Raw genomic sequence first — 26,304 nt, 5'->3', positions numbered from 1 at the left:
CCTCACAATTCCCCACAACTGGCAATCTTTTAAAAAGATTTGTGGGTTTCAACTCCCACGGAGTTCCTGGCCTGGAGAATTCTGGGCATTTATAAAGTCTTAAAAGTGGCCAACTTTGAAAACGACTTTTGTTTTCAGTCCACCCAACTAGACGTCGGCAAAGGTTCTTGGCCGATATTCGTGCAGTGTTGCAATATAGGTACGGTAACGTTACAGTGCAGTAAAAAAGAATTGGGCATCTGCTGACTGAGAAGAGAGAAGAAAGCAGAGAATTATCGTATTTTTCAGAGTATAAGACGCATCAGAGTAAAAGACGCACCAGTTTTGAAGAGGTAAATTAAAAAAAAAAGTTTTTGCATTTTTGTGAAAAACGGGGCATGCAGAGTTTGAGAGGCTGGGGGGGGGGGAACAAAAACAAACAAAAACCAGCCCATTTTTAACTCGCTTTTGCCCTCCCCAGCCCCCAGGAGCACCCTCTGTCTATTTTTGTGAAGGAGGCAGGGTTCCGGGAGGTCGAAAATGCTGTATTTGGTGTATAAGATGCACCCCAGATTTTCATCCTTTTTTGGGGGGGGGGGGAAGATGCGTCTTATACAGTATGTCCTTTTGCCTGCTGACATGTGCAACACCCCCACTTTTCAAATCATTTCAGTTGGGGATGATGGGTTTTGGCCTCCAAAATATTTATAGGCGGCTTTAGGTTGCATCAACAGTGTTTCTCACTCTTGGGCCCTTTAAGATGGGTAGACTTCAACTCCCAGAATTCTGGGGGAATTCTGGGAGTAGAAGTCCACCCATCTTAAAGGGCCCAAGTTTGAGAAAAACCATTGTAGGGTGAGTTACACCCACTTGTCCCAAAAAGTAATAAAGACACCAGAAATCCTGCCTTTCTCTCCCACCCATCGCTCTGCAGCCCCCCCCCTTTCCAGCTGCAAGCAGATGCAAAAAAATAAATAAAATTAAAATAAACTAGTGCATTCAGGATTTTAATGCACAGCTTAAAATGTCACTGCCTCTCCTGCTGCCCGAGTCGGTCTTCTCTTTAAATTTCTTTTGTCTTCCTGAACAGCGGCGGTGGTAGCCGCTTCCGGAGAGATGTCCCTCATCGTGTCCGTATTTGGGGGAGGGGGAGGAGGGTGGTGTCGGCGTCCTGCCCCCTCATTTGAAGACCTTGCCTTGGTTGAACGCTTTGCCGACGTGCTTGAAGTCGCCTTCCCAAGCGAAATACTCCTTCACCATGGTCTTGCACTCCTCGCTCTCTGGCTCCAGCTTCCGCCAGGTGTATGATTCGTAGTCCACCTGCCAGTCAGGGCTCAGCTGAGGAAGAGATGAAAAGGGGGGGGCGTGAGGAGGGGGCAGGAAGGGAGCTGCACCCTCCCTGTCTCAACGAGAACCCTCACAATGCAGAAGTGCAATACTGGGGCTTGCTAACTGGAGGTTGAGGAGGAAGATGGGCCAATCCTGGAGTCTGGAAAAGGCTCTGAGGGGGGCTCTGTGTCGGAGGCAGAGAGGGGGCCAGGGCCGTTCAACAGTTATCAGCTGCCTTCGGAGTCAGACATCAGTGAGGCAGAAGAACAGCTGGAGCCTGTTCCCAGTGTGCGCATGTGCAGAGTTACCAGACGAAGGGAAGAGCTAAAGAACAGGGGTTGATTTGGGAGTAAGGACACAGGTGGATGGTGAATGGCCCCTCCAGAGAAAATAAAAGAGGAGCGAAAGGGGAGGGGAGTTTGCAGGAAGCAATTAGTTCATTCCTGCATTCGTGCCCTTCCAACTCAGTTATTCTGTTACTTGGTTCTTAAACGAATCATGCAGTCATTAAGCGAATCTGGCTTCCCTCACTGACTGCTATTCAGAAGGTCACAAAAGGGGATGATCACGTGATCCCGGGACAACCCGGCGGCCGAGCCCAGTTGCCAAGCCACTGAATTCTGATCACACAACCATGGGGATGTTGCAACAGTCGTAAGTGTGGAAAATGGTCCCAAGCCTCTTTTTTTCCAGTGCTGTAGAAATTTTGAATGGCCAGTAAACGAACAGTGGTAAGTCGGGAACTATCTGTAATCATTTTGGGTTAATGGTGGTGTTTGCTCGCAGGAGCATTATGGTTGATCCTGGCTTAGAAGGCAGGAAGTTCAACCCCAGGTCTAAGACCCCGTCATATTGTTTCGAGCGTGGCTCCTGTTCTTAACAAGCAAAACCCCTTTTCTTTACTCGACTGTGAATTTTTTTCATTCACAGTCCGCAAGGGCTTGGCAAACAGTCTTTCAGAGGAATGTTTATCCACACGAACCTTATCTCGCTTGGAGAACTGCCAGATAACTAGTTTCCAACCGCAGGGCAAGGCAACCCTTGGCACAGAGTCTCTTATAGTCACAAACAGAACTTTCTGCTCTTGAAACGACTAAAAGGACGGATTGTTTCCTGCAAAAGCCCCCTCCCCGTTCGCTTCTCTTTTGTCTCCTCTGGGAGGGGCCAATCACCTCCAAGGTGTGGCTTTACTCCCAAGTCAACCCTGCTTTCTGAGCTGTTCTTGTCTTCTGACTGCTCTGCACATTCGCACACTGGGAACAGGCTCCAGCTGTTCCTCTGCCTCGCTGCTGTGTAGCTCCCTCTCTGCCTCCAACGCAGAACCCTCGGTCTGAGCGTTCCTCAGTCCCCAGGACTGGCCCATGTTCCTCCCCAACCCTCCTCACTGTCTGACTCTGCTGCCAGCTCCGCAGGCCGCTGGCAGGCCACAACAGCCCCAAGAGGTGAAGGACAGAGGTTCTCTGGCAGAATAGATGGAATGTCTTCCAGGGAAGCCATTAGGAGTAGCAGCATGAGAGGCAACATTTTCTGGGAGAGGCGGAAGGGAAGGAACAGATGGGATCGTGACGGAGTGTGAGAGGAATAGATGCCCTGTGGGGTTGTGCACGACTGCCTCTCTGTGGGATAGGTGACCTCATCCACCCCTAGCACACCCAAACCCTCCCTACCAGCACCGATCCGGGAAGAGAGGATCACGGGCGTCTCATAAATCTCCTAAGGGCCGTAAAGAGCAAATCCTTCTTTTAGGGAGTTTTGGCAGCCCCCCCCCCCCCGAAACTCCCCCCCCCCCGTCTAACTGGCAGAAGAAGCTCTGGTAGTTGAACTTATCCTAACCCAGGGGTCGGCAACCTGCAGCTCTGGAGCTCCATGTGGCTCTCTCATCCTCCTCCACCACCACCTTCTCCTCCTCTCCACAAATCTCACTCCTTACTAGCACTGAGGATGTTCCCTAGTTGGGTCATGAAACATCTGCAAGAAAACCATCCAGCTCAGACAGCACCAAAGATCCAAGTCCTTTTCTTTCTTTCTTTCTCTTTCTTTCTTTCTTTCCTTCTTTCTTTCTTTCTTTCTTTCTTTCTTTCTTTCTTTCTCTCTTTCTTTCTCATCCTCCTCCCTCCTCTGTTTTGCAACCCGTCTCCCTTCTAGCACTGATGACGTCCCTAAGTTGGGTCATGAACCATCTACAAGAGAGCCCCTACCAAGCTCAGAGAGCACCATAGACCCCCTTTCACTTTTCTGCGCTTTCCCGGTTTCTGTCTGGCGTGGCCTTGTCCGCAACACCTGGAAAGGGGGGGGGGGAGAGACCCTCAGACTCACGGGGAAGGCGAGCTCCTGTCCGCGGAAGACCCAGATGCCGGAGATGCTGCTGTTGTTGGTGGTGCCAAAGAGGATGACGGAAGCGAAGGCGTTCTTCCGCAGTTTGTCCAAACGTTGGAACATGCCTGAAGGGAAGAAGCAGCAAAGAGGGGTGCGATGAACGGTTGGGCCAAACTTGTAAGCGTTGTAGGAAGTTATCACCCAGCCCTCTCCCAGAAAAATGAAACATCCTAGGAAATATTGGAAAGGCAGAATATTACATTTCCCTAGGATGTGAAAAGGGAGAAACGTGTTTTAAATTGAGAATAGCTCCCCGTAGCTTCCTGCCTCCATACACTTTGTCAATGGGCCATTAAGAAGGCCAAGCCAGGCCCTTTACATAATAAAGTGTTCTCCACTTCAGCTTCAGGGATTAAGGCCTGATTACCCTTTACCCACTCACCACGTGGCATCTGAGAATTCAACCAAACCTGGATTCAAAACACAGCCTGCCTCCACCCACTTTGTCAATGGGCCATTAAGAAGGCCAAGCCAGTCCCTTTACATAAGAAAGAGTTCTCCCCTTCAGCTCCAGGGATTAAGGCCTGATTAGCCTTTACCCACTCACCATGTGGCATCTGAGAATTCAACCAAACCTGGATTCAAAACACAGCCTAGGGCGTTGCCCCTGCATGGGCTCATGGGAGTCTGACAACCAATCAGAATACAAGCTCAAGATCAAAGGCCAGAGAGGGCATAAAACCAGGGACTTTCAGCATCTCAGTCCTTCCTTCCTTCTTCTCCATCAACATTGAAGCATGTGATCACCTTTTCTGTTCAGGGCTCAAGCCACGTGGTCCTGTCCACCATTAAACCATCTTTCCAAGCAGCCTCCATGTCTCCAGTGTCTTTTCCCCACACTTGGAGCCGAACCCAGAAGGACATTTCTTCCAACAGCGTAATAAAAAGGAAATTGGGGGTGGTGGTGAGTGGGGTGGAAACGGAAGGGACCTTACCAGTGATAAGGTTGCAGCTCATGAAAGTCTGGGCCAGCTCCTCCGGGAAGCGGTACTCGCCGTACCAGATGGACCAACCGTCTTTGTCGAAGTGCTCCCAGAAGTGAGGCAGGGCCACCTTCAAGGTGTCTTCGTTGGAATACTTCCGCTTAAATTCGTCCAGGATGAAGGGGCTGGAAATAAATTAATAAGAGGGTCTCACTCAACTGCAGCACAGAAAAAAAAAAACAGGGGGAGGGAAGGTGAGGAGGAGGAGGAGGGAAAGGGCACGGCTGGATGTCCTTGCTGACTTTTCCTATCCCCAGCTTTCAAAGGGAGAGCTTTCCAGGAAGGTGAAACGCCAGTTATCCTAGTCTGCGGGGAGAGGGGGGATAAGTGGGGGTGGCAGACCAAACAAGCTTGGCCTCCTGTATCTTGGGCAGCCAAGTGCCAATCTGGAGCACCATCTAGATCAGTGTTTCTCAACCTTGGCAACTTGAAGATGTCCGGACTTCAACTCCCAGAATTCTGGGAGTTGAAGTCCAGACATCTTCAAGTTGCCAAGGTTGAGAAACACTGATCTAGATCATGATGGCAAACCTTTTCACATGTGCATGCCCCAGAAACCTGACAATCACTTGGCTGGTGCCTGCATGCCTGTTTTGGGGGCGTTTTTCCAGTCATTTTCAGACTGTTTTTTGGCCTGAAAAATGGACTGAAGCCCCCCCCCCCCATGGTCTCCTTTTTAAACCAGTAGAGTAGCTGGTGACGCCACGTGTGCCATAGTTTCACCATCACAGATCTACACTCCTGCTTGAAGCTAAACCATCACTGCTGGGAAAATAACAGATTTTAAGAGTTGGAAAGGACTTTGGAGGCGCCAGTTGTGGGCTTCACGTGCCTGTTGTTCAGAGAGGCATTTGTTAAGTAAGTTTTGGCCCATTTTAAGACTTATCTTGCCACAGTGGTTGAGTGACGGATAATCAGAACTGCAGAAAAAACAATGGCTGCCAACGTGCATTACATTGAGGACTTGCACACTGCACGAGTCAAAGAGGACTGGGAAAATAACTATATACCCCTCGCATCCTGGACATAAATTGTTTCAACTCCTACCCTCAAAATGATGCTATAGGGCTCTGCACACCAGAATAGATATTAAGGACAGCTTTTTCCCGAATGCCATCACTCTGCTAATTCCCACAACACTGTCAAATAATTTACTAAGATTATATTCCTATTCTTCTCTTCCTACCTAGTATCTGTCTCTTCCCACTTATGACTATAACCATGTTGCTTGGATCTTTACGATTTATATTGTTTTACTGTTTGATTTGATTTGATTGCTTACTGACTATGACTTAAGTGCTGGATCTTTTTATTCTTGGTGAATGCATTTTTATTCTCCTTACGTACACTGAGAGCATCTGCACCAAAGACAAATTCCCTGTGTGTCCAATCATGCTTGGCCATAAGTTCTATTCTGTTCTATTCTATTCTTCCTTCTCCTCCTCCTCCTCTTCTTGGGATGCAGCCCACAGCTTGCATTGTCTTTGTTGATGTGGCCTTGCCATCTGTTTTGGATGCTGGCCACGGGTTTCTAGTTGGTAGGGAGCCTTGGCCACAGTGGAAGGTGCTGCTTTCAGGACAGGTCCATTCCAGTGGAGTTGGCCTTTGCAAATCTTCTCAGAAATTGGTGCCACACCAAAATGCCATCGCATGGTGTCATTTGTGATGTGGTCAAGAAGGGTGGTGCCCGATAACCAACAGAGCCTTCCTATTCCCATGGCGTGGAGAGCGCTTTTGGTCCCCGTTGCTGCTGCCCGGCATTCAGCGCCATATAGCGCAACAGGGCGGGCGAGTTGTGTCCTAAATCTTAGCTTTGAGACGGGTTGGCCTTCTCCTGTCACACTCAACTCACATACGTTGAGTGAATCACTGCAGTTGGTAGATTAGTAAGCTGTTTTTTAAGTGAATCGGGTTTCCCCACTGACTTTGCTTGTCAGGTGACACACACACCCCCCAAAAAAGGATCCTGTGACCCTGGGATACTGAAATCGTCCTAAATATGAATCAATTAAGAATCTGAATTTTGATCATGTGACCAGAGGATGCCGCAACGGCCGTGTGAAAAACAGTTACAAGCCCCCCTTTTTTCAGTGATGTTATAACTTTTATAATAGTCCCTAAATCAATGGTGGTAAGTTGAGGACTATTTGTACCAAGAAATGAGAAATGAGTTATTATTATTAATCATCGCACAGTCAGCCAGATGTTCAGTCTGGGCCTGGCATGTTTGTCTGCCTATCGAGTCCTTACCAAGGACCTGGGATCGGCAAATCTGGACGTTTGATGATGTGACAGGTATCGTCGCAGAATGGAAGCAGTTCCAAGTAGAGCCGCCTTCTGCAATTGACTGATGGCAAATTTGTAAATGCCAATTTTAACAGCTTCTGTACAAGTATAATCTGAAATGTAACAGCGTCCTTGTTGTCTAATTAGACCCTGACTTAATCACGGAGTAGATCTATTTAAAAAATTGGGAGTAGTTAGTGTGACTACATTTAAGAAAACTTTCTGGCATTAATATACTGCCCCAATGCACATTTCTCCAATTCTTTGCTATTTCTATGGGTCAGGCACACATGCACAGAAATATACCACAAACAGTATATATCATCTGTGCTGTTTGTTGCAAGGAGGCAGATTTCCCCCCCCCCCTTGTTTTCCTTCTAGGTGCGTCTTATATGAAAAATATGGTACTTCATTCATTAAACATGAAACTCAGTCAACTACCCGGTTTCCCTGGAAATAAGACCTCCCTGGATAATAAGCCCAATCGGGGCTTTTGAGCACATGCGCTAAAATAAGCTGAAAATATTGCAACACAGCAGCAGCCATGAGGTGACCACGCTCACTGTCTCCTGCACCTCAAATATAATAAGACCTCCCCGAAAATAAGGCCAAGCGCTTATTTCGGTGGTCAAAAGAAAATAAGACCCTTTCTTATTTTGGGGTAAACATGGTATTATTATTATTTAGATTTATATTGCCACCTACTCACACATGCGACTCAAGGCAGCTTACAAACATAAAAATATATTAAAAAAACAATAAAAACTAATAGAAGAATCATCTATAATAAAATAACCCATCCCGCCCTGGTGTTGTAACAGATCTGAGCAACATTCCATGGCTATTTTTGAAAACGCTCCTCGTTTTCTTTTCGGCAAGCCATAAAATCAGGTCCTTTAGCCTGGATTTCATAACCTTGTAAAAGAATCAGCCGTTTTTCTCCCCTCCAGTCAGTTGACAGAGTTCATCAGTAACTATTTTGTAGGCGTTATCTCAATTTAGCCTACGAGGTCTTGCAAGGGGGGGGGTATTTTGGGATGAGGATTTCATCAAAACGATTCGGTAAGAATATTGGGATTTTGCTCAGGGTTAAGGTAAATTGCGGGGCGTGTTCAAATTGCCTTTTTTAAAAAAAAAAACATGTTCCTATATACCTATATTTTGTTTTTGGTCCCAGGAGGCTGCAGGGAGGCCTGCTAGGCCCAAAACAGGACATGGGGCTGTTGTGTGTGCATGCACCGGGGGTGGGTGGGTGAAGTCGTGCTCAGTGAGGTTTGCCTGTGTGTGTGTGTGTGTGTGTGTGTGTGTGTGTGTGTGAGAGAGAGAGAGAGAGAGAGAGAGAGAGAGAGAGAGAGAGAGAGAGACAGAGAGAGAGAGAGAGACAGAGACAGAGACAGACGCGGCCTTGCATTATTATATTGCATTGCTTTCGGGTGGCTTATAGGTCTGTCAATCTTAAGCCACCTTAAAGGCTACAACACCCATGATTTCCAAGCCACTGGAGAGGAACGGGCGAGCAAAACCGAGACTGAAAACGGGGCCAGCTCACTTTTGACTCACTCCCAGATGAAAGGGCAGAACGGAAAACGGGTTTCTCCAGGCGGGAGCAATTGGGCAGGTAACTCCACGAGTACTGAGGCCGCCCTCTTGTTAACTCAAGACGTTTTCTTCTGCTCTGTGATCCAGATGGACGGACACATAGGTGTGTGCGCAAGTATGCGAGTGTGGCTGCGTGTGTTTAAATATTTATATACACCAATAAAAGTTTTGCCGACCTTTTGCATATACATTTGCGCTTTTGGATGTAGGCAGATAACCGTGTTGTTTTTCTCTGGACACAAGGGCAGACATTAAAATGAAATCCCGATGTGTGTGCGTGCAGGCGTGTATATTCTACATGTTGCTCTATTGTGTTATTATTGTTATACTGGGGATGATAATAAACATGGTGGGTGGCGTTTTTTTCTTCTTTCAAGAGGGCATTGGGATTTCATTTTAAAGTGTGCTATTGTGTAGAGAAAAATAATGAAACCTACCTATCTCTACCATCTATTTGCCCATCATCTGTCCGTCTATCATCCACCTACCTCATCCATCCATCTCTACCTATCTCTTTATCTCCCTACATACCTACAAATCATATTCTCTCATCTACCTGCTTATCATGTCAGTATCATATCTACTGTATCTCCCTACCATATCTATTTACTGTACGTATCCACCTATTGTATCTATCTGCCACACATCTTTCTATCTACTGTATCTACCTACCATATCTTTCTTTCTATCTCTCTTTCTATCATATCTCTTTCATCTACCCTTTCTCTTTCTACCTACCGTATCTCTCTCTCCAGTATCTCTCCACCATACATCTCTCTTTCTATCTACCGTATCTACCTACCATCTTTCTATCTTCTGTATCTACCTACCATCGTTCTATCTTTCTTTCTTTCTTTCTATCTATCAATCATCTATCTATCTATCTATCTTTCTACCTACCTACCTACCTACCTACCTACCTACCTACCTCTTTCATCTACCATATCTCTCTTTCTACCTACCGTAACTATCTACCTACCATCTCTCTCTCTCCAGTATCTCTCTCCCATCTCTCTTTCTATCTACCTACTGTATCTCTCTCTCCCATCTATCTATCTACCTACCATATCTACCTACCATATCTATCTACCTACCATATCTATCAATCTATCAATCTATCTGTTGTATTTGTGCTGATATATATATATATATACACACACACACACACACACACACACACACAGACATATATATATACACATACATACATATATAATGTCTGTCTACGTATCTACCTATCTATCAATTATCTACCTACCTATCTATCATCTATCTATCTCTCTTCTAGTTATCTTTCTCTCTCATCCGCCTGGTAGAGGAGGTTTTTTTTTGGGGGGGGGGAGGCCAGAGGGAGGTTCCTTGCCCGAAAACAAGTCGGCTACTGTGTTGAGCTGATCATGGATCACAGGACAGCTCGCTGGGAGCAACAGCTGAAGGGCAAGGAGGCCAGAATAAATGAAACGCTGCACCTCGGGGTCAGCATCGTGTTTTGCAGAGAAGGGCCTCCTCCTCCTCCCTCTGCCCCCTTCAAGAATCTGCTCCCTGGCCCCTCCTCCTCCAGGGAGTGGGGGGGGGGGAGAGAAAGGACCTCTCCAGTTGCAAGCAGCAGCTGACGCCCCCAAAATGGGAGTTCACCAGTTTTTTTAGGCCAGGGACCAACTTTGCTGGACCCGGAGAGGGCCTCTCCTACCCAGCAGCCCCCCCCCCACTTCCAGGGGGAGGCAGCCCAACCTGGCCCGCTGCCACTTCCAAGCCCGAAAAACAAGATTCCCCCTTCCCTTGTGCCTCACTGGGCTGGAAGGAAGCCCAAAAGCGGCTGGCCGGCCAGCGTGAGGCTTTACTGCCGCCGTGTGGCTCATCCTGGGCAGCCCCAGAGTTTCTCTTTGGCCCAGCCAGAAAAATGGAGCAGCAAAAGAACCACTTTGGGAGTCTCGTGTGTGTGTGTGTGTCTGTGTGTCTTTCCTTACAGCTGAGGTTAGGGCAAGAAGTTGGCAACTGGGCCACAAAGCTCATTTACAGAGTTCCATGCTCCCAGGCCCAGGGGTTTCATCAAAACCACCATTTCTGATGGTCACCCAAAAAACAGGTGCCTACTGCGAACCGTTAGTTTGCTTAATGACCGTGGTGCCTGCTTAACGACCAACACAGACACAGACACCCACAGGATGACAAAATTGGGCCTGTCACGTGAACTGATATCTTTTAAGAGTGGTCACGAATTAGGACTGCGACGGGCGAGCTCCGTCCGGATGAAGTCGATTTAAATCGCTAATAAAGACTTGATTTAAATCAGCTCAATTTAAATCGTCATTTTTAAAGAGCCACTGCCATTTCTGTCCCACAGCGGCTCCTCCTCTGACCTGCTGTTGACTCACCGACCGTCCCATTCGCTTTAACCGGACGGCTGGTGATGTGGCAGGGACACAACAAGGGTGAGGGATGTGGTGGGCAGCAGGTGAGTGGATGCCCACTTGCAGGCCCTGCTCTGATGGATCTGAAATGACAGGTGTCCTTTAATATTATATTTATAAAATGCTTAGAAGGTCTCTCTTTCATTTTTACTGCTTGCCCTTCCTCCTCACACTTACAGAGTCCGGTGGTACAGCTGCATTTCTTGTCAAACAATCAGGCAATTTGTAGTGCACATAGATTTGCAAAACAAGGGGAATAAAGGAATATTCCTGAAGTTTTGTTTTATGATTGATCTCGTGGTTACTGTGAAACTGCATGAATGCATCAATAATGCATGTTATCTCAGCTGGCAGAGCTTGGATTCATTGGATGAGTTTCCCAAATTATGTAAATATTGCAGAATCTACAGCTTTCATGCTGAATAAACTACATTATGAACATTGTCTTAAATAGAAAACTATCTTTAGATGGATTTTTTTTTTTTACTCCCAAAGCATTTTATTAAAATACATTTGATTTTTCCGATTGAAATAGAAAAAAATCCACCCTGGGCTCCATTGTTTGAAAGTCAAGGGTTACCTGTGACACAACCACACCTCTTCCGCCTTAACTTTTTCATTGTCTTTTTTGAAGGGAGGATTTGAATGTGGCTTATCTCTATGTATTAAATGTTTATTTAGATTTATTTCTTTCGGTGTCTACTAAATGCAGGAAGCGCTGAGTGTACCCATCAGACAATAGCATGGAAGATGATTCGCCCTCGAGAGTATTTGGTGAGACACACAAAATATTTCCCTCTTTCCTGGGACGCTCAACAAATCTAAAACAAGTTTCCAAAACCAAATTAGTTTTGTCCCTTTTAGATATAGAGATGGCCTTCATACAGGTAGTTCTCAAGTTACAATACTTCACTTAGGGACCGTTTCCAAGTTACAACGGCACTGAAAAAAGTGAACTATGACCGTTTCCCCACACTTACGACCGTTGCGGCATCCCCCATGATCAAAATTTAGAAGCCTGGCAACCGATTCATACTTACGATGGTTGCAATGTGTGGTGTGTGTGTGATGTGGTCACCTTTTGTGACCTTCTGACAAGCAAAGTCAATGCAGAAGCCAGATTCACTTAACAACCAGGTTGCTAACTGGACAGCTGCAGGGATTCACTGAACAACCGTGGGGAGGAAGGTAACACGGGCCAAAATTCACTTAACAGCCTGTCTCACTTAGCAACAGAAGTTTTTTTGGGGGGGGGGGCGGCACAAGGGTGAATTACCTGCATCATCTTTCGTTCATTTGACTGTTCAAAGTTACGATACTGAAAAAAGGGACTTTCGTTTTTCACACTTTACGACCCCACGATCAAGGGATCAAAATTCGGATGCATAGCCCCTGGCATGTTATTATTTATGACGGCTGCATTATCCCAGAGTCATTTGATTCCACTTTTACAACTTCCTGACAAGCAAAATCAAGGGGCTGAACCAGGTTCGCTTAACAACTGTGCTCCTAACTTCGTAATTGTGACGATTCACTTTTAACGCCCGGGGCCAGGAAGGTTCGTAAAAACGGCGGCCAAACTCACTTAACTGACTTGTTTTAGCGATGGAAATTTCACGCTCAGTTGTCGTCGGGAGTCGAGGACTGTCTGTAAACATGGAATTGTGGTTCCCCCTCCCCCCCAAAGAAGGAATTTCCTAGGTTTGAGGTACAGGGAGATCTGCCTAAAATTATAATGATGGAACTATTTTTTTCTCCACGTAGCCAAATTTCAGTCCCGACTTCCCGGATGCTTCCACATTTGACCGAAGGAACACTGGGGGACATTTTCCAGGTGGACCCGAACCCCCAGAATGGGAGTCACCCCATTCTTTTCGTGGACTCTGCTGCGCCCCTCCTCCAACCAATTGGGGGTGATGGGGGTTCCCCTTACCTTTTGGGCAGGTGAGCAAAAGGATCTTTGGATTTGGGCTCGGCTGCCAAGGCCTGCTCACACTCGTCTAATTCCTCCTCTGGCTCTGGCTTCTTCTCTTCTTTCTTCTCCGCTTTCTTCTCCTCCTTTGGCGTTTTCTCCTTCTTGGAGGATTCCTTCTTGGGTTGGTTCTCTGCAAACTTCCTGGCTGCAAAGCCACAAGGAGAAAAAAAGAGAGAAATGAACAGGATTCAGGGTTTCTATGCCAAAGGGTCCATTTGTGGCACCTTAAAAGTGCTAAAGCAGCATTTTCCAACCTTGGTCGCTTTCAAGGCGGGTGGACTACAATTCCCAAGATAAAATAACAGACCAACAGAGTTGAAAGGTACTTGGAGGTCATCTAGTCCAACCCCCCAGCCAAGCAAGAGACCAGACACCATTTCTAACAGATGGCAATCCAGTCTCTTCTTGAAAGCTTCCAGGGATGAAGCTCCCACAACTTCCGAAGGCAACTTCTGTCCCATGGGTGGATTGTTCTCACTGTCAGAAAATTCCTCCTTATTTCCAGATTGAATCTCTCCTTGGTCAGTTTCCATCCATTCTTCCTTCTGTGGCCTTCAGGGGCTTTGGAGAACAGCTTGACCCCCTTCCTCCTCTCTGTGGCAGCCCCTCAAATATTGGGAGATGCTCTCCTGTCTCCCCTGGTCCTTCTCTTCCCTAGACTAGCCAGGCCCAGTTCCTGCAACCGTTCATTGTATGTTTGAGCCTCCAGTCCCTTCATCATCCTGGTTGCTCTTCTCTACATTTTTTCTAGAGTCTCCACCGCTTTTTTATAGTGTGGTGACCAATGGATGGAAACTAATCAAGGAGAGAAGCAACCTCTGACAGAATAATCAGTCAGGAGAACAGCTTCCCTCCAGAAGTTGTGAATGCTCCATAACTTCCAAAATTCCCTGACAGTGAGAACAATCAACCAATGGAAGAGAAGTTGCCTTCGGAAGTTGTGGATGCTCCCTCATTGGAGAATTTTAAGAAGAGTTTGGACAGCCACTTGTCTGAAATGCCTTGGAGAATAGCTTGACCCCCTCCTCCTCTCTGGGGCAGCCCCTCAAATATTGGAAGATGCTCTCCTGTCTCCCCTGGTCCTTCTCTTCCCTAGACTAGCCAGGCCCAGTTCCTGCAACCGTCCATCCTGTTTTACCTCCAGTCCCCTCATCATCCTGGTTGCTCTTCTCTACACTCTTTCTAGAGCAGTGATGGTGAACCTTTTTGGCACTTAGTGCCCAAATAGGAATGCATGCGTACTAGAGCGTCGGAAGTTGGCCGGCACACATGTTAGAACTGGTGCAGTGGCTTAGAGGCAGAGCTCTCGCCTCACAATCAGGAGGCTGTGAATTTGATCCCAGACAGAGGCAGGTTATTTCTTTCTCTGGGCACAATGAGAATATATCTGCGGAATATAACCCCGCATTGGCAACAGGAAGGGCATCCGGCTATTAAACACTGGGCTAGCTCCATTCAGTTGCCCAGACTCCACCCCGCAAGGGATTGTGGGGTCGTTAAAAGATGATTTGATTTCTGTTTACAGGCTTTTCAATGCTTCCTTTTTATTAAGGTGCCTAGAGCCGTGATGGAGAACGTATGGAACAAGTGCCAGAGGTGACACGCTGAGCACCCTCTGTGCGCATGTGCGCCCATCGTCAGCTGGTCTTGGGGTTTCTGGTTCTCAAAGACCAGTTGTCTGGCGCACATGACGGATAGCCAAAGACCAGCACACACATGCGCTCCCAGCCAGCTGGTCTTCCGCTGCGCGCATTCAAATTTGGGCACTTGGTGCCGAAAAGGTTCGCCGTCCCTGGCCTGCAGCAACCCCACGGCGAGATAGGCAGCAAATAAAGGTAACAAAATAAATCAAGGTTATCTGCGGAAGTTCATTCCAGCCGCTTAATTCCCAAGACCTCCAAGTGAGAAGGGGAAGGCTTCCAGCTATGAAACGCCTTCAACGGCTAAGCCACGGCGAGGGGGCATTTGATCAAGCAGTTGAATTTGCAGAAAAAGTTGGCAACCTTTTCAAAAACAGGGCGACTCAAAATGTGCTACAGGTTGAACCTATAAAGTGCATGGGGGGGTGGTGGTCTTCAGAAAACCTTTAAAACGGCCCCCGATTTTTGCACCATCCCTTCTTTCAGCTGGCAGAGCAGATATGAAATACGACCCTTTCCTACTTCGTGTTTCTAATTTTAGTTCTGGAAGTTGCAGAGCCCAAAGGCAGAAATGGACAATAAAAGGCACGCAATTTCTTCCATTTTCCTAAGATTGGCGGGCTTTCGACACAGACAGCCCTTGGCTTACGACCACAGTCGAGCTCAAGATTTCTGTTGCCAAGTGAGACATTTGATAGGTGAGTTTTGCCCCATTCTGCCACTGTTGTTAAGTGAATCAATGCAGCTGCTAAATTAGGAACACGGTTATTAAGTGAAACTGGCTTCCGTGTTGACCCGGCTTGTCAGAAGGTCGCAAAAGGGGACATTGCAACCATCATAAATACGAGTCAGTTGCCAAGCATCTGGATTTTGATCACATGACCCTGGGGATGTGGCAACAGTTCTAAGAGTGAAAAACAGCCCCAAGCCACTTTTTTTTCAATGTCATTGTAAGCTTGAATCATTAAATGAACGGTTGCATGTCGAGGACTATATGGAAAGCAGGGTTCCCCAACTTCCGGGCAGTGGTCTCTTTGCGTGAGTGGTGGGCACTCTCTCACGCGTGAAGATCCGTTTGTGTGAATGGCACACGCAAGTGCCCACCGCTTGCGCTAATGGAGCTGCGTGTGTGTGAGCGGCCTGCTGCTTGCACGGAACCATTTCCTGTCCCCCTACACCCCCAGCTCTCAAAAGTATTAAAAGTTGGGGACCACTGCTATAAAGGATGAAAAATCAATTCTGCATAATGGATTCCTACGAGCAGAATACAATAGTAGGAGTTAGGATAGAAAATATGGAATGGAATAGAAATAGAAATCAATAGAAATAGATGTCAGGCCTGCAGCCATCTTTTCTGATGGGTTTTTGGACTGCCACACTTTCTGTTATTCTAGTATGCATTTTCTATGGTGGAAAAAGGGAGGTGGGATTGTACAGAGTTAGATGCTATTTAGCCATAACAACATTCTTTCTAGAAAGCCAAGGTCCATCCTTTGCCTTTGCACCTGACCGGAACTGGATGGGTGGAAGCTGCCAGCATGGCAGTGGGAGATTGGACCATGGGATGGACTGGTGGGGGTGGGGTGGGGGCAAGAGCCTGAACTTTCAACTGGGTGGGGAAAACTGGGAAGCTTTCAGATTCGGGTTTTTCCAGATGTGCCAACATGGCTCTTTTCATAAATTAGAACTTTGAGGAATCCTTTGCCTTGGACTCTGAATTACTTTTGGATGCTATTTAGAACCCTGACAACAGAAATTAACAGAATAGAATAATAGAATAAATTTCTGGTTGGGGACGTTGTGAAAACACAAGACCTTGTTTCAGTGTGCAGCACAAATCCTGCTCTTAAGCCAGACAGCAATTCCTGGTTTCTCTCCCCCTACCAGATCTGTGTAACTCCCACCCTTGTGGTTATCAAAATCTAGTGGTTCTCCCAGGCGAGCAATTGCAACGTCTCCTTTTATACTTTTCTATTTTACTTCGGTTTGTATAACTCTTTGAATTTAGAATAGAATAAGCTGGAACGGACCTTGGAGGTGCTCTAGTCCAGCCCCCTGCTCAAGTACCCTGTACCATCTCAGACAAGTGACTGTCTAGACCAGTGTTTCTCAACCTTGGCAACTTGAAGATGTCTGGACTTCAACTCCCAGAATTCCCCAGCCAGCATTCACATTTGTTGGCTGGGGAATTCTGGGAGTTGAAGTCCAGACATCTTCAAGTTGCCAAGGTTGAGAAACACTGCTCTAGACTCTTCTTAAAAGCCTCCAGTGATTGAAAAATGGGCTGTTTTTGGCTCATTTTTGCCCCCATCCCACCCAGGAGCACTCTGCAAGCTCCCTAAAGGCTGTTTTCGTGAAAAACAGTTTTCGTGATTGTAGACTGCAATTCCCCCCCCCTCTTCAAAATCTTGCTGCGTCTTATACTCCGGTGCGTCTTATACTCCGAAAAATATAGTAAGGTACGCTACATCCAAGGGTGGCGTTAAGCCACCTGGACTCTTTGCAGGAAACTAACCAGTACTCGCAACACATCCCACCTCCCACCATCCTTTCCCAGCCTTAAAAAGACAGAACGGCCATTTAAGAGCGAGAATCGGGGGTGAATTTCCTGACCGTCAAATTGCGCCATCTTCTCACACAGCTTCAAGTCCCCCAGGACGGCTTTGAACTGCGGCTGGTTGACGCAGGTCACAAACCAACGGGTCACATTTTCGTACGGCTGGCGGAAGGGGGGCTCCAGCACCTGAAGGAAAAGGGAGAGAAGGCGGGAAATCTCAGCTCAAGCGATTCCCCCCTGTCCGTTTCTTTCAACAAAAGGGAAAAACTAGGACTAGGCACCTGCCACATAATTTTTGGATTCCTGCTTGCTGTCAACTTACAAAAGAGATGGAGCCCAGGATTATGATCCTAAACCAATTTTACAACTGCTAAGCAAATGTAGCACCTGCAAAGGGAACAACCAGGTCTTAAAATCTGCAATGGACTCTTTGCAGGAAACTAACCAGTTTCTGACAAAAACGAGCTTGTTACCAACAATGGATTTATTCAACGAGCAGTGTTTGCTTTACAACCACATACGCACACACGAAAGGTTGTAAACCATGGTCACATGGCCACCGGACATTGAAAACAGCCGTAAATGCAGGGCAGTTGCCCAGTATCCAAAATGCAATCGAAACAGGATGACAGAGTTGAAAGGGACCTTGGAGGTCTTCCAGTCCAACCCCCTGCTCAGGCAGGAGACCCTATGCCATTTCAGACAAGTGGCTGTCCAGTCTCTTCTTAAAAACGTCCAATCATGGAGCACTTACAACTTCTAGAGCAGTGTTTCTCAACCTTGGCAACTTGAAGATGTCCGGACTTCAACTCCCAGAATTCTCCAGCATGCTGGCTGGAGAATTCTGGGAGTTGAAGTCCGGACATCTTCAAGTTGCCAAGGTTGAGAAACACTGCTCTAGAGGCAAGTTGTTCAATGGATTAATTGTTCTGTCAGAAAATTTCTTCTTAGTTCTAAGTTGCCTCTGTCTTGATTAGTCTCCATCCGTTGCTTCTTGTCCTGTCCTCAGGTGCTTTGGAGAATAGCTTGACTCCCTCTTCTTTGGGGCAGCCCCCCAAATATTGGAATACTGCTATCGTATCACCCCTACTCCTTCTTTTCATTGAAGTAGCCATACCCAGTTCCTGCAACCGTTCTTCATATGTTTTAACCCCCCGTCCCCTAATCCTCTTTGTTGCTCTTCTCTGCACTCTTTCTAGAGTCTCAACATCTTTTTTACATCGTGGCGACCAAAACTGAATGCCGTATCCCAAGTGTGGCTTTCCCAAGGCCTGATAAAGTGGTATTAACCCAAGTGATCTAGATTCTCTCCCTGTTTATGCAACCTAGAACTGTGTTGGCTTTTTTGGCAGCTGCTGCATACGGCTGGCTCGTATTTAAATGGTTGTCCACTAGGACTCCAAGATCCCTCTCAATCACGTGACGCAGGTGAAAACTGCTTATTGGAATTTCAAATCCGGGTCATAAGGAGCCCCCCAGGGAGGTTCTTTGTAACTTCAAACTAAAGCTAAGCCATAAGTTAAGGACCACTTGTACGCGCCATCAAGTTGGTACAGGTAGTCCTCAGGTTACGACCACAATTCAGTTCTTGGACTTCCATCCTTGGCGAAAAGACATCTTTCCTTCCACACTACCTCAAAATTGGGATTATGAAAAATGAGCCCTCAGAGCAGGTCGCCATGATTTAAATTCTGCCCTGTTTGGTGGCTGGCAGCTGCTGGTTCAAGGCAGGCTCTGCTTACGGTCCAGAATATCTAACCCCCCAGGACCTCCTCAGCCATCTACAAAGACTCACCTGCTTGTAAAGCCAGAGCAGAGTGCAGACCACTGTGATATCCGCCAGCGTGATACGCTCCCCGACCAAAAACGTGCGAGTCTTCAGGTGAGAATCAAGCAGGCTCAAGATCCGTTTCACTTCCTCCTTGGCATACTCCGTAGCCTGCAAGGGGAGCAAAAAAATAAATAAACGTCTCCGCCTAGGGATTTCAGTTTAGTTTACATTGTCATTACACCGTGTACAACGAAATTAAATGCCACCTTCAGTGTCCATTAGACATATAAAATAAAACACAAACGCATCTCCTTCACATTCTATACAATTGGATTGAAAATCCCTGATATTGCATTAATAAAAGATCGGCAGTTCGAATCCCTAGCGCTGCGTAACGGAGTGAGCGCCCGTTCTTTGTCTCAGCTTCTGCCCACCTAGCAGTTCAAAAGCACGTAAAAATGCAAGTAGGAAAATAGGAACCACCTTTGGTGGGAAGGGAACAGCGTTCCGTGCACCTTCGGCATTGAGTCATGCTGGCCACATGACCACGGAGACGTCTTTGGACAGCGCTGGCTCTTCGGCTTTGGAACGGAGATGAGTACCACTCTCTAGAGTCAGGAACGACTAGCACCTACGTGCGAGGGGAACCTTTCCCTTTCCCTCAAGCAATGAAAGGACAAGACCCCCATCAGGTCATGTGAGCACGGGTGTGTGGTGTCCCCCCCCCCCGATGCCAGAACTGAGTCATAAACAGCTACAGAATTCCTCGACTTATAACTTAGTTGCTTAGTGAATGTTTGAAGTTATGATGTCGGGAAGGTCCATCGTATCTTCAGTCACTAAGGAACTAAGTTGTAAATCAATGACTTAATATAGCTATCTACTCTGAACTTCATGACTAACAAAACTTAAGTGTTGTGGCCTGTTGGCCACCAGCTTCTCCAGTCAGGGTCAGCATCAGGGCAAGCTCCGAGGGGGCGGGGGGAGAGGGAATGAAGCTGTCAGGGACAGAGGCGGAGCCTGGGCCGTCCGTCAGCCCTCCGATGGAGAGTCAAGAGCCCCCAGGGCTCTGGAGGTGGCTGATGAGGAAGAGGAGGGACAGCTGGGCCCAGTGCCTGACATGGATGCGCAGAAGGCAGAGGAAAGGAGAGCAGTGGAAATCTATGGGCCGGTCCTTGGGCCGGAAGAGCCACGCAAAGCCCAGCCCTAGCTCTGGGGATAAAAGGCAGGAGGCAGAGGTGAATAGATGTGGCAGACAACTATTCATCTCCCTGCTTGATGGACTTCTTAACCTGCATTGAGAAAGAAACCTTTTGCCGGGACTCTGAATTAAAGGAATCTTTTGAGTTCACGTCAGACAGTATGTCGTCTTTGGGGAGCTGGGTCAGAACAATAAGGCATCTCTCCAAACAAAGTGATTCCTGCCCCCTTGTAGCTTTTTTAGATGGTTGGGAAACCTCTTCTCCTATAAAACCGGAGTGCCTCTTACCTGCTTGTTATATTGCATGATGCCAAGGGTGGGGAAGACCCAGGTGCTGGCTGGGGGCACAATGTCGCTGTCAGCAAAGCTCACCCACTGAAGGACTTGGGAAGCTGCCTCTTGAGTTCTGCCTCGTAGTTCCTCGTTGCTGACTGGGGGAGGGGAAAACCGGCCAATTAGAGAACCAACAATCAAAAAGGATACAGGCCACCCTCAACTTACGGCCACAGCTGAGCCCAAAATGTATGTTGCTAAGTGAGAGGTATGTTAACTGAGTCTTATGGTCTTCCTTGCCGCAGCTGTTAAAGGAATCACTGCGGCTATTAAGTGAGGAACGCAATTTGTTAAGTGAATCTGGCTTCCCCGTTGACTTGGCTTCTCAGAAGGTCGCAAAAGGGGACAAGATGACCCCGGGACACTGTAACCGTCGTAGGTATGAGTCAGTTGCGAAACGTCCAAATGTAAACCACATGACCCTGGGGATGCTGCGACGGTCATAAGGGTGAAAAATGGTCCTAAGCCACTTTTTTTCAGTGCCGTTGTAACTTCGAACGGTTACTACCGTATTTTTTGGAGTATAAGCACCTTTTCCCCCCAAAAAGAGGGTGAAAATCTGGGTGCGTCTTATACACTGAATACAGCATTTTTGGCCTACCAAAACACTGCCCCCTTTGCAAAAATGGACATGCAGAAGGTTTGGGAGGCTTGCAAAGTGCTCTGGGAGGCTGGGGAGGGCAAAAACAAGCCAAAAAAAGGGGGGGCATTTTTGCCCCTCCCAGCCCCCAGGAGCACTCTACAAGCCTCCCAAAGCTCTGCATGGTTTTTCTTTTTGCAAAAAACTCAAAGCTGGTGAAGGGAAGCTGAATAATAATAATAATGATGAATTTGTCTAGTAACCTAGAGAGAATAATTTTGCATCTCTTTAGGCTGGACTGAGTTAAAAAACTGAACCAGTCCAGTAAGAGGAGGCGTGTCCAGCAATTTGCACAACTCAGTCTCAAGGCTAATGGACAAAGTTAACCCATGCTTGGATTCCCCAAGCAGCGCACAGGAGAATGAGGCGTGCAGAGGGTTTGGGAGGCTATTCATGCCCTTTTGGGGGGGGGGGAATTGGGCCCATTTTTGCGAAAAACGGGCTGTTTTTGGGAGGTTTACAGAGTACAAAAACATTTTTTTAAAAAATTTGCCCCTTCAAAACCTTGGTGCGTCTTATAGTCCGAAAAATGTGGTAAGTCAGTTTGCTATAAACCTGCCCCAACACTGAGTCGAGATTTTGGATAAAACTGGGAAGCAGAGGCATATATTTACCGTAGTGTGCGATGGCGTTGCTCTCGAATATGCAAAATCCATCATCTCCTTCAAAGGCTGGGACCTATAGAGGGTTAGGAAAAGAGCTTCTGTGAGAAGACAGACGGGTCTCCTCCAAAGGGGTCAGCAGATGCCATCTGTAGCACTGTCTCTCAACCTCAAGAATTTTAAGGCACTTGGGACTTCAACTCCCAGAATTCCCCAGCCAGCACAACTTAAAACAGCTTGCTGAAACTGAGAAATGTCGATTTAAACTAACTATGAGACATTGCCTATTCTTAAAAATCCCTAGAGGTGGAAAACCCGCAACCCAATAGGTACCGTGTACTTGTGCAGATCTTATTATCAGAAAGGTTTTTATATTTAAATAAAATGTAGGGAGCTGCGATTTAATTTCCCACAATCCCCAGGAAGCAATAATGTTGACAGGAAACTGCTATTGTTGTTAAATCTGGAGGAATGTTTCTCAGCCGTGGCAATGTTAAGATGAGTGGACTTCAACTCCCAGAATCCTTCAGCCATGGCTGGCTGGGGAATTCTGGGCAATCAAGTCCATGTATCCTTAAAGTGGTCAAGGTTGAGAAATGCTGATCTGGAGGATACAGCATTGCCTCAACAAGACCAACTGAAAAGTATCATTAACTTGCTCGGTTATGTAATTGGAGTGATACCCCAAAAAGGAACCTGGCTTATTCTGAAGATGCACCAAATCTGCTGGATACACGGATCATCGCATCCCAGTGTGAGTTTAAAAAAAAAAAACTAGTCCCAGGGATGTAGGGAGCTAGCATATTTTTCAGAGTATAACATGCATCTTTTTCCCTCAAAAAAGGGCTGAAAATCTGGGTGCATCATACACTAAATACAGCATTTTTTGACTCGCGAAACCCGGTCCATTTGCAAAAATGGCTGTGCATAGCCTTTAGAAGGCTTATAGAGTGCTTCTGGGGGCTGAGGAGAGCAAAAGTGAGCAAAAAACGGGCCCTTTTTTGCCCCCCCTCCCCAAAAGCACTCTAAGCCTCCTAAAGGCTATCCTAAAGGGGCCCCTTTTCTGCAAAAAACAGTTTTTTTGCTTGTTTTTGGCCTCCTCCTTCCCCCAGGAGCACTCTGCAAGTCTCCTAAAGGCTATGCATGCCCTTTTTTGGGGGAAAAGAGCCCGTTTTTGGGGAGGTCTGCAGAATGCAAAAACTTTTTTTAAAAAATTTGCCTCTTCAAAATCTTGGTGCGTCTTATACTCTGAAAAATATGGTAGTTTGCTCTAGTACTGGGATGGCGAACCTATGGCACACGTGCCCGAAGTGGCATGTGGAGCCATGTCACCTAGGGCATGTGGTGTCACCTGCTCCTCTTCCGGGTTTCTGGCACGCATGTGCCCGGAACGATCAGCTGACCTTCGCGTATGCGGCAGTGCCGGAAACTGGAAAAGCTGGTCTTCCGTTTTTCCGTGTGAGCATGCGCGCTAGGTAGTGATCGCCACACATCCCTGCGTGCCAGTTACCGGAAGGCATGCACGTGCTGAAAAACAGAAGTTCATTTTCCGCCACGCGCATGCCCCTTAGGTAACTGCTCTTCCAGGTTGCAGCCCCTCAGTGCCAAAAGGTTCGCCATCACAGCAGCAGGGTGGTGAGTTCGAATGCCACCTTATGCAGGAAAGCCATTCACTCTCTCAGCCCAACCTATAAGATTGTGGTTGTGGGGAAAATAGGAGGAGGAAGGGCGTGTCGGACACGTTTCCCACCTTGAGTTATTTGTAGGCTGGATGCAAATAAATGAATGAATAAAATTTTCACAGCTCTAGCCAACTATTCTCCTGGAAACGAGCAAGAATCAAAATCACACAGGAAGATTACAGACATCTCCCATTCTACCAAAAAAAATGCCCAAACTCCATGGCGTAACTCGAGTTAGGCAAGGGGGGGAAAAAAAAAACCAGCCACTCACCTTTCCAACTGGGAATTTTTTCAGAAATTCGGGAGTCTTGTTGGTCTGCCCGAAGTGGAACTGGGGTGGCGTGGAGAGGACTTTGATCTTGGCCCCGCTGTATTGAGCAGCGATGAGGGCTTTGAACGCCCGCCAGTTCTCGGGGTAAGTGTAGAGAGTCTGCAGGGGGAGCAAGCAGCGACGGGGTTAAGGGATACCCGAGAAGTTAAGCCACAACTACATAATAGGTGCTACGTAGCCTTTTCCAAGTCTTAAAATCGATTTTTTCAGCCTGCCTACCGCAGCTGGAAGCTGAGCTGTCTGTATTGATTTGTTCAACTAATAGGGTCAAGCTCTTGGCAGGTGACTCTGCAGTGGGGCTGGCCAGAGGACTTTGCTACTGCAAAGCAAGAGTGGGCACCATCGCAATGCAACATCAGCAGAAGGTTCCCTGATCTCCTACTTAAAATTCTCCATTGGCCTGCTAGGTCCTACATGCTCCATTCTCCAGAACCACGCCCGCCATCAGGCTACTACCAGGCCCCTCTCCTCCTTGCTCTAGAACCTGTTAAAAGGCCCAATATTCACTTGGGAGCATGCAATCGTGGCTTGGAAGATCTACCTAAACATTTCTGGGTACAAATCCAGAGCCACCTTCCCACAACATCTCCTCATCTCAGAATAATGCAACAACAGAATTGGAAGGTCTTCTATAGTCCAACACAGCATCCAAGCAGGAGACCCTAAACCATTCTGGACAAATGGCTGTCCAGTCTCTTCTTGAAAGCCTCCAGTGATCGAGCACCCACACTTTTTGAAGGCAAGCCGTTCCACTGGTTAATTGTTCTCACTGTCAGGAAATCCCTCCTTCATTCTAGCTTGCTTCTCTCCTTTCCAAGTTTCCATCTGTCCCTCCTTATCCCAGTCATAAACCTCATCTCCTAAAATAAGGATCTTCTGCTTAAAGGCATAGCCCTCCAAAGCCAACGCCCACCACCCTAAAATCCAGCAACCCTCCCCCAACATGTTTAACAAGTATATGAATCAAAGTTGGCTTCTGCTTGTATTATTATAGACTGTCAGGAATTAGTTGTTTTCTAGCCTAAGAAAATTGTAACCTTAACACCGGATGGCCTAATGCAAATGTTATTTCCCTGCTGCATCTCGCTTCTATGCTTGGCTTCAAAGCTAGGCACATTCTTGAAAACATAATAGAAATTGTTACAGGGGAATATCAGGCCCCATAGATAAAAGAACCAAACTAGGGAGTTTTCCTGGCTCAAAAATCCTTAAAGCATTCTGCCGAAAAATAACTTAGCAAAGGGGGGCCGCCACCCCCTACACAAGGCTATAGGAGTCTCACTCTCTTCATTTCAGTGGCTCTGGGAAACTGTGGGAACCTTACAGTGTGAGACATTTCCACTGGAAAGCAAGGATCCAGTCAATGGTACCTATCTTATGCCCTCATAAAAGGGCAAATTCAGAGGATGTTAGAGCCCATCATCCTTGCTCATTTGCTTCTGGGGTGGCCCCAAAGGCCGGGAAACCGCCCATTCCTGTTCTTTCATTCCCCAGGTGACTTGAGAGACAACTGCCTTTAAAACTGCAGGCTCCATTCAGACGCCCATCACCCTTCTCCACCACTTCTGCAGGCAGCTTCTCTTCCATCCCACAAAAGCCCCCAACTCCGCCCCAAATGGCTTAATTTAAGAATTTGGGGAGGGGTCTTGTCTTTCATCTGAAGCCAGTCCAAGGCAAAAGGCTGGTTTGCCTTCCTCCCACGTGGCAGAGCAAAAAGTAGCTCGACCCCCACCCCACCCACACAAACACACTACAGACCCGTGTTTCTTAACCTGGTGGGACTTTTAAAAGAGGGGCGGACTTCAACTCCCAGAATTCCCCAGCCAGCACAGCATAGCTATGCCTAGCACAGCTGGCAGGGGAACTCTGGGAGTTGAAGTCCGCCCTTCTTTAAAAGTCCACCGGGTTGAGAAACTCCCGTCCTTAAGACAGCTCGGACTACAGCTTCTATAGGACATGGCCTTTAGGCCGGAGCGCATGGGAGTTGTAGTCCTGGCCGTTCGGGTCCGTTTAAAACCCCTCATGCGCGTGGCAAGGGAAAACCGAGCAGCCTGACACTCCCCCTTTCGGGCTCTGCCCGTCCGCTTAGCCTCCTCCGTCCCTGGCGAGGCTCCCCGCTGCAAGGCCCTCCCTCCTCCTTTCCCAACCCCGGGCTTCGGGGCAGCCCCGGCCCTCCCGATCGCCGGATGCAGGCGGATGAACTCTAGGCCTCGACGGGAACCGCAAGCTCACCCCGGCCACCGCCATCTTAGCGAGGAGAGGAAAAGGAGGAGCGTCGCCCAAGACGGCCGTAAAGCAAGTAGGGGGAGGGAAGAGGAGGAGAAAGCCGAAGGCGACGAAGCTTCTACGTCACTGTTGAGAGGCGGAGCCCTGGAGTGACGGGAGGGCGTGTGGAGCGCGAGAGAATAGAGACTTAAAAAGGGGAGAGAGATTCTCTCTCCTAGAGAGGTCACTTTCTGCTTTCCTTGGTTTAAAGTAGGGTCTTCAAACTTGGCCACTTTAAGATTTGTGGACTCCAACTCCCAGAATCCCCAGCTAGATCCATTGCTAGATTCAATGCAACTTTGGACCAAATAATTTATTTAATCCTCATTTTCAATGACTGAGCA

The 26,304-nt window shown here is 47.5% G+C and overlaps 1 protein-coding gene across 1 annotated transcript; it reads right to left on the bottom strand.

Annotated features, from left to right (window-relative positions):
* Positions 1-965: 965 nt before the first annotated feature.
* Positions 966-26,032, bottom strand: LOC116519945 (elongation factor 1-gamma-like). The gene is made up of 10 exons (XM_032234061.1): positions 25,928-26,032; positions 23,636-23,794; positions 21,695-21,758; positions 20,396-20,538; positions 18,931-19,074; positions 17,192-17,321; positions 12,897-13,083; positions 4,620-4,792; positions 3,625-3,749; positions 966-1,317 (listed from the first exon to the last, which is right to left on the bottom strand). The coding sequence occupies exons 1-10, from the start codon at positions 25,940-25,942 to the stop codon at positions 1,159-1,161; spliced, it is 1,299 nt and encodes a 432-aa protein (XP_032089952.1). The 5' UTR covers positions 25,943-26,032; the 3' UTR covers positions 966-1,158.
* Between the last annotated feature and the right edge of the window lie 272 nt (positions 26,033-26,304).

This window comes from Thamnophis elegans, chromosome 17, assembly GCF_009769535.1.
Source record: "Thamnophis elegans isolate rThaEle1 chromosome 17, rThaEle1.pri, whole genome shotgun sequence".
Taxonomy (NCBI): Eukaryota; Metazoa; Chordata; class Lepidosauria; order Squamata; family Colubridae; genus Thamnophis; species Thamnophis elegans.
The sequence above is the reverse complement of the archived record's forward strand: the minus strand, read 5'-3'. Positions and strand labels throughout refer to the sequence as shown.

Excerpts from the sequence above, each read along its gene's own strand:
- LOC116519945 (XM_032234061.1), bottom strand. Across the intron at positions 20,539-21,694 it reads CAACGCCATCGCACACTACG|TCAGCAACGAGGAACTACGA; the intron begins GTAAATATATGC and ends CCCCTCCCCCAG. Across the intron at positions 17,322-18,930 it reads TGCTCTGGCTTTACAAGCAG|GTGCTGGAGCCCCCCTTCCG; the intron begins GTGAGTCTTTGT and ends CTTTTCCTTCAG.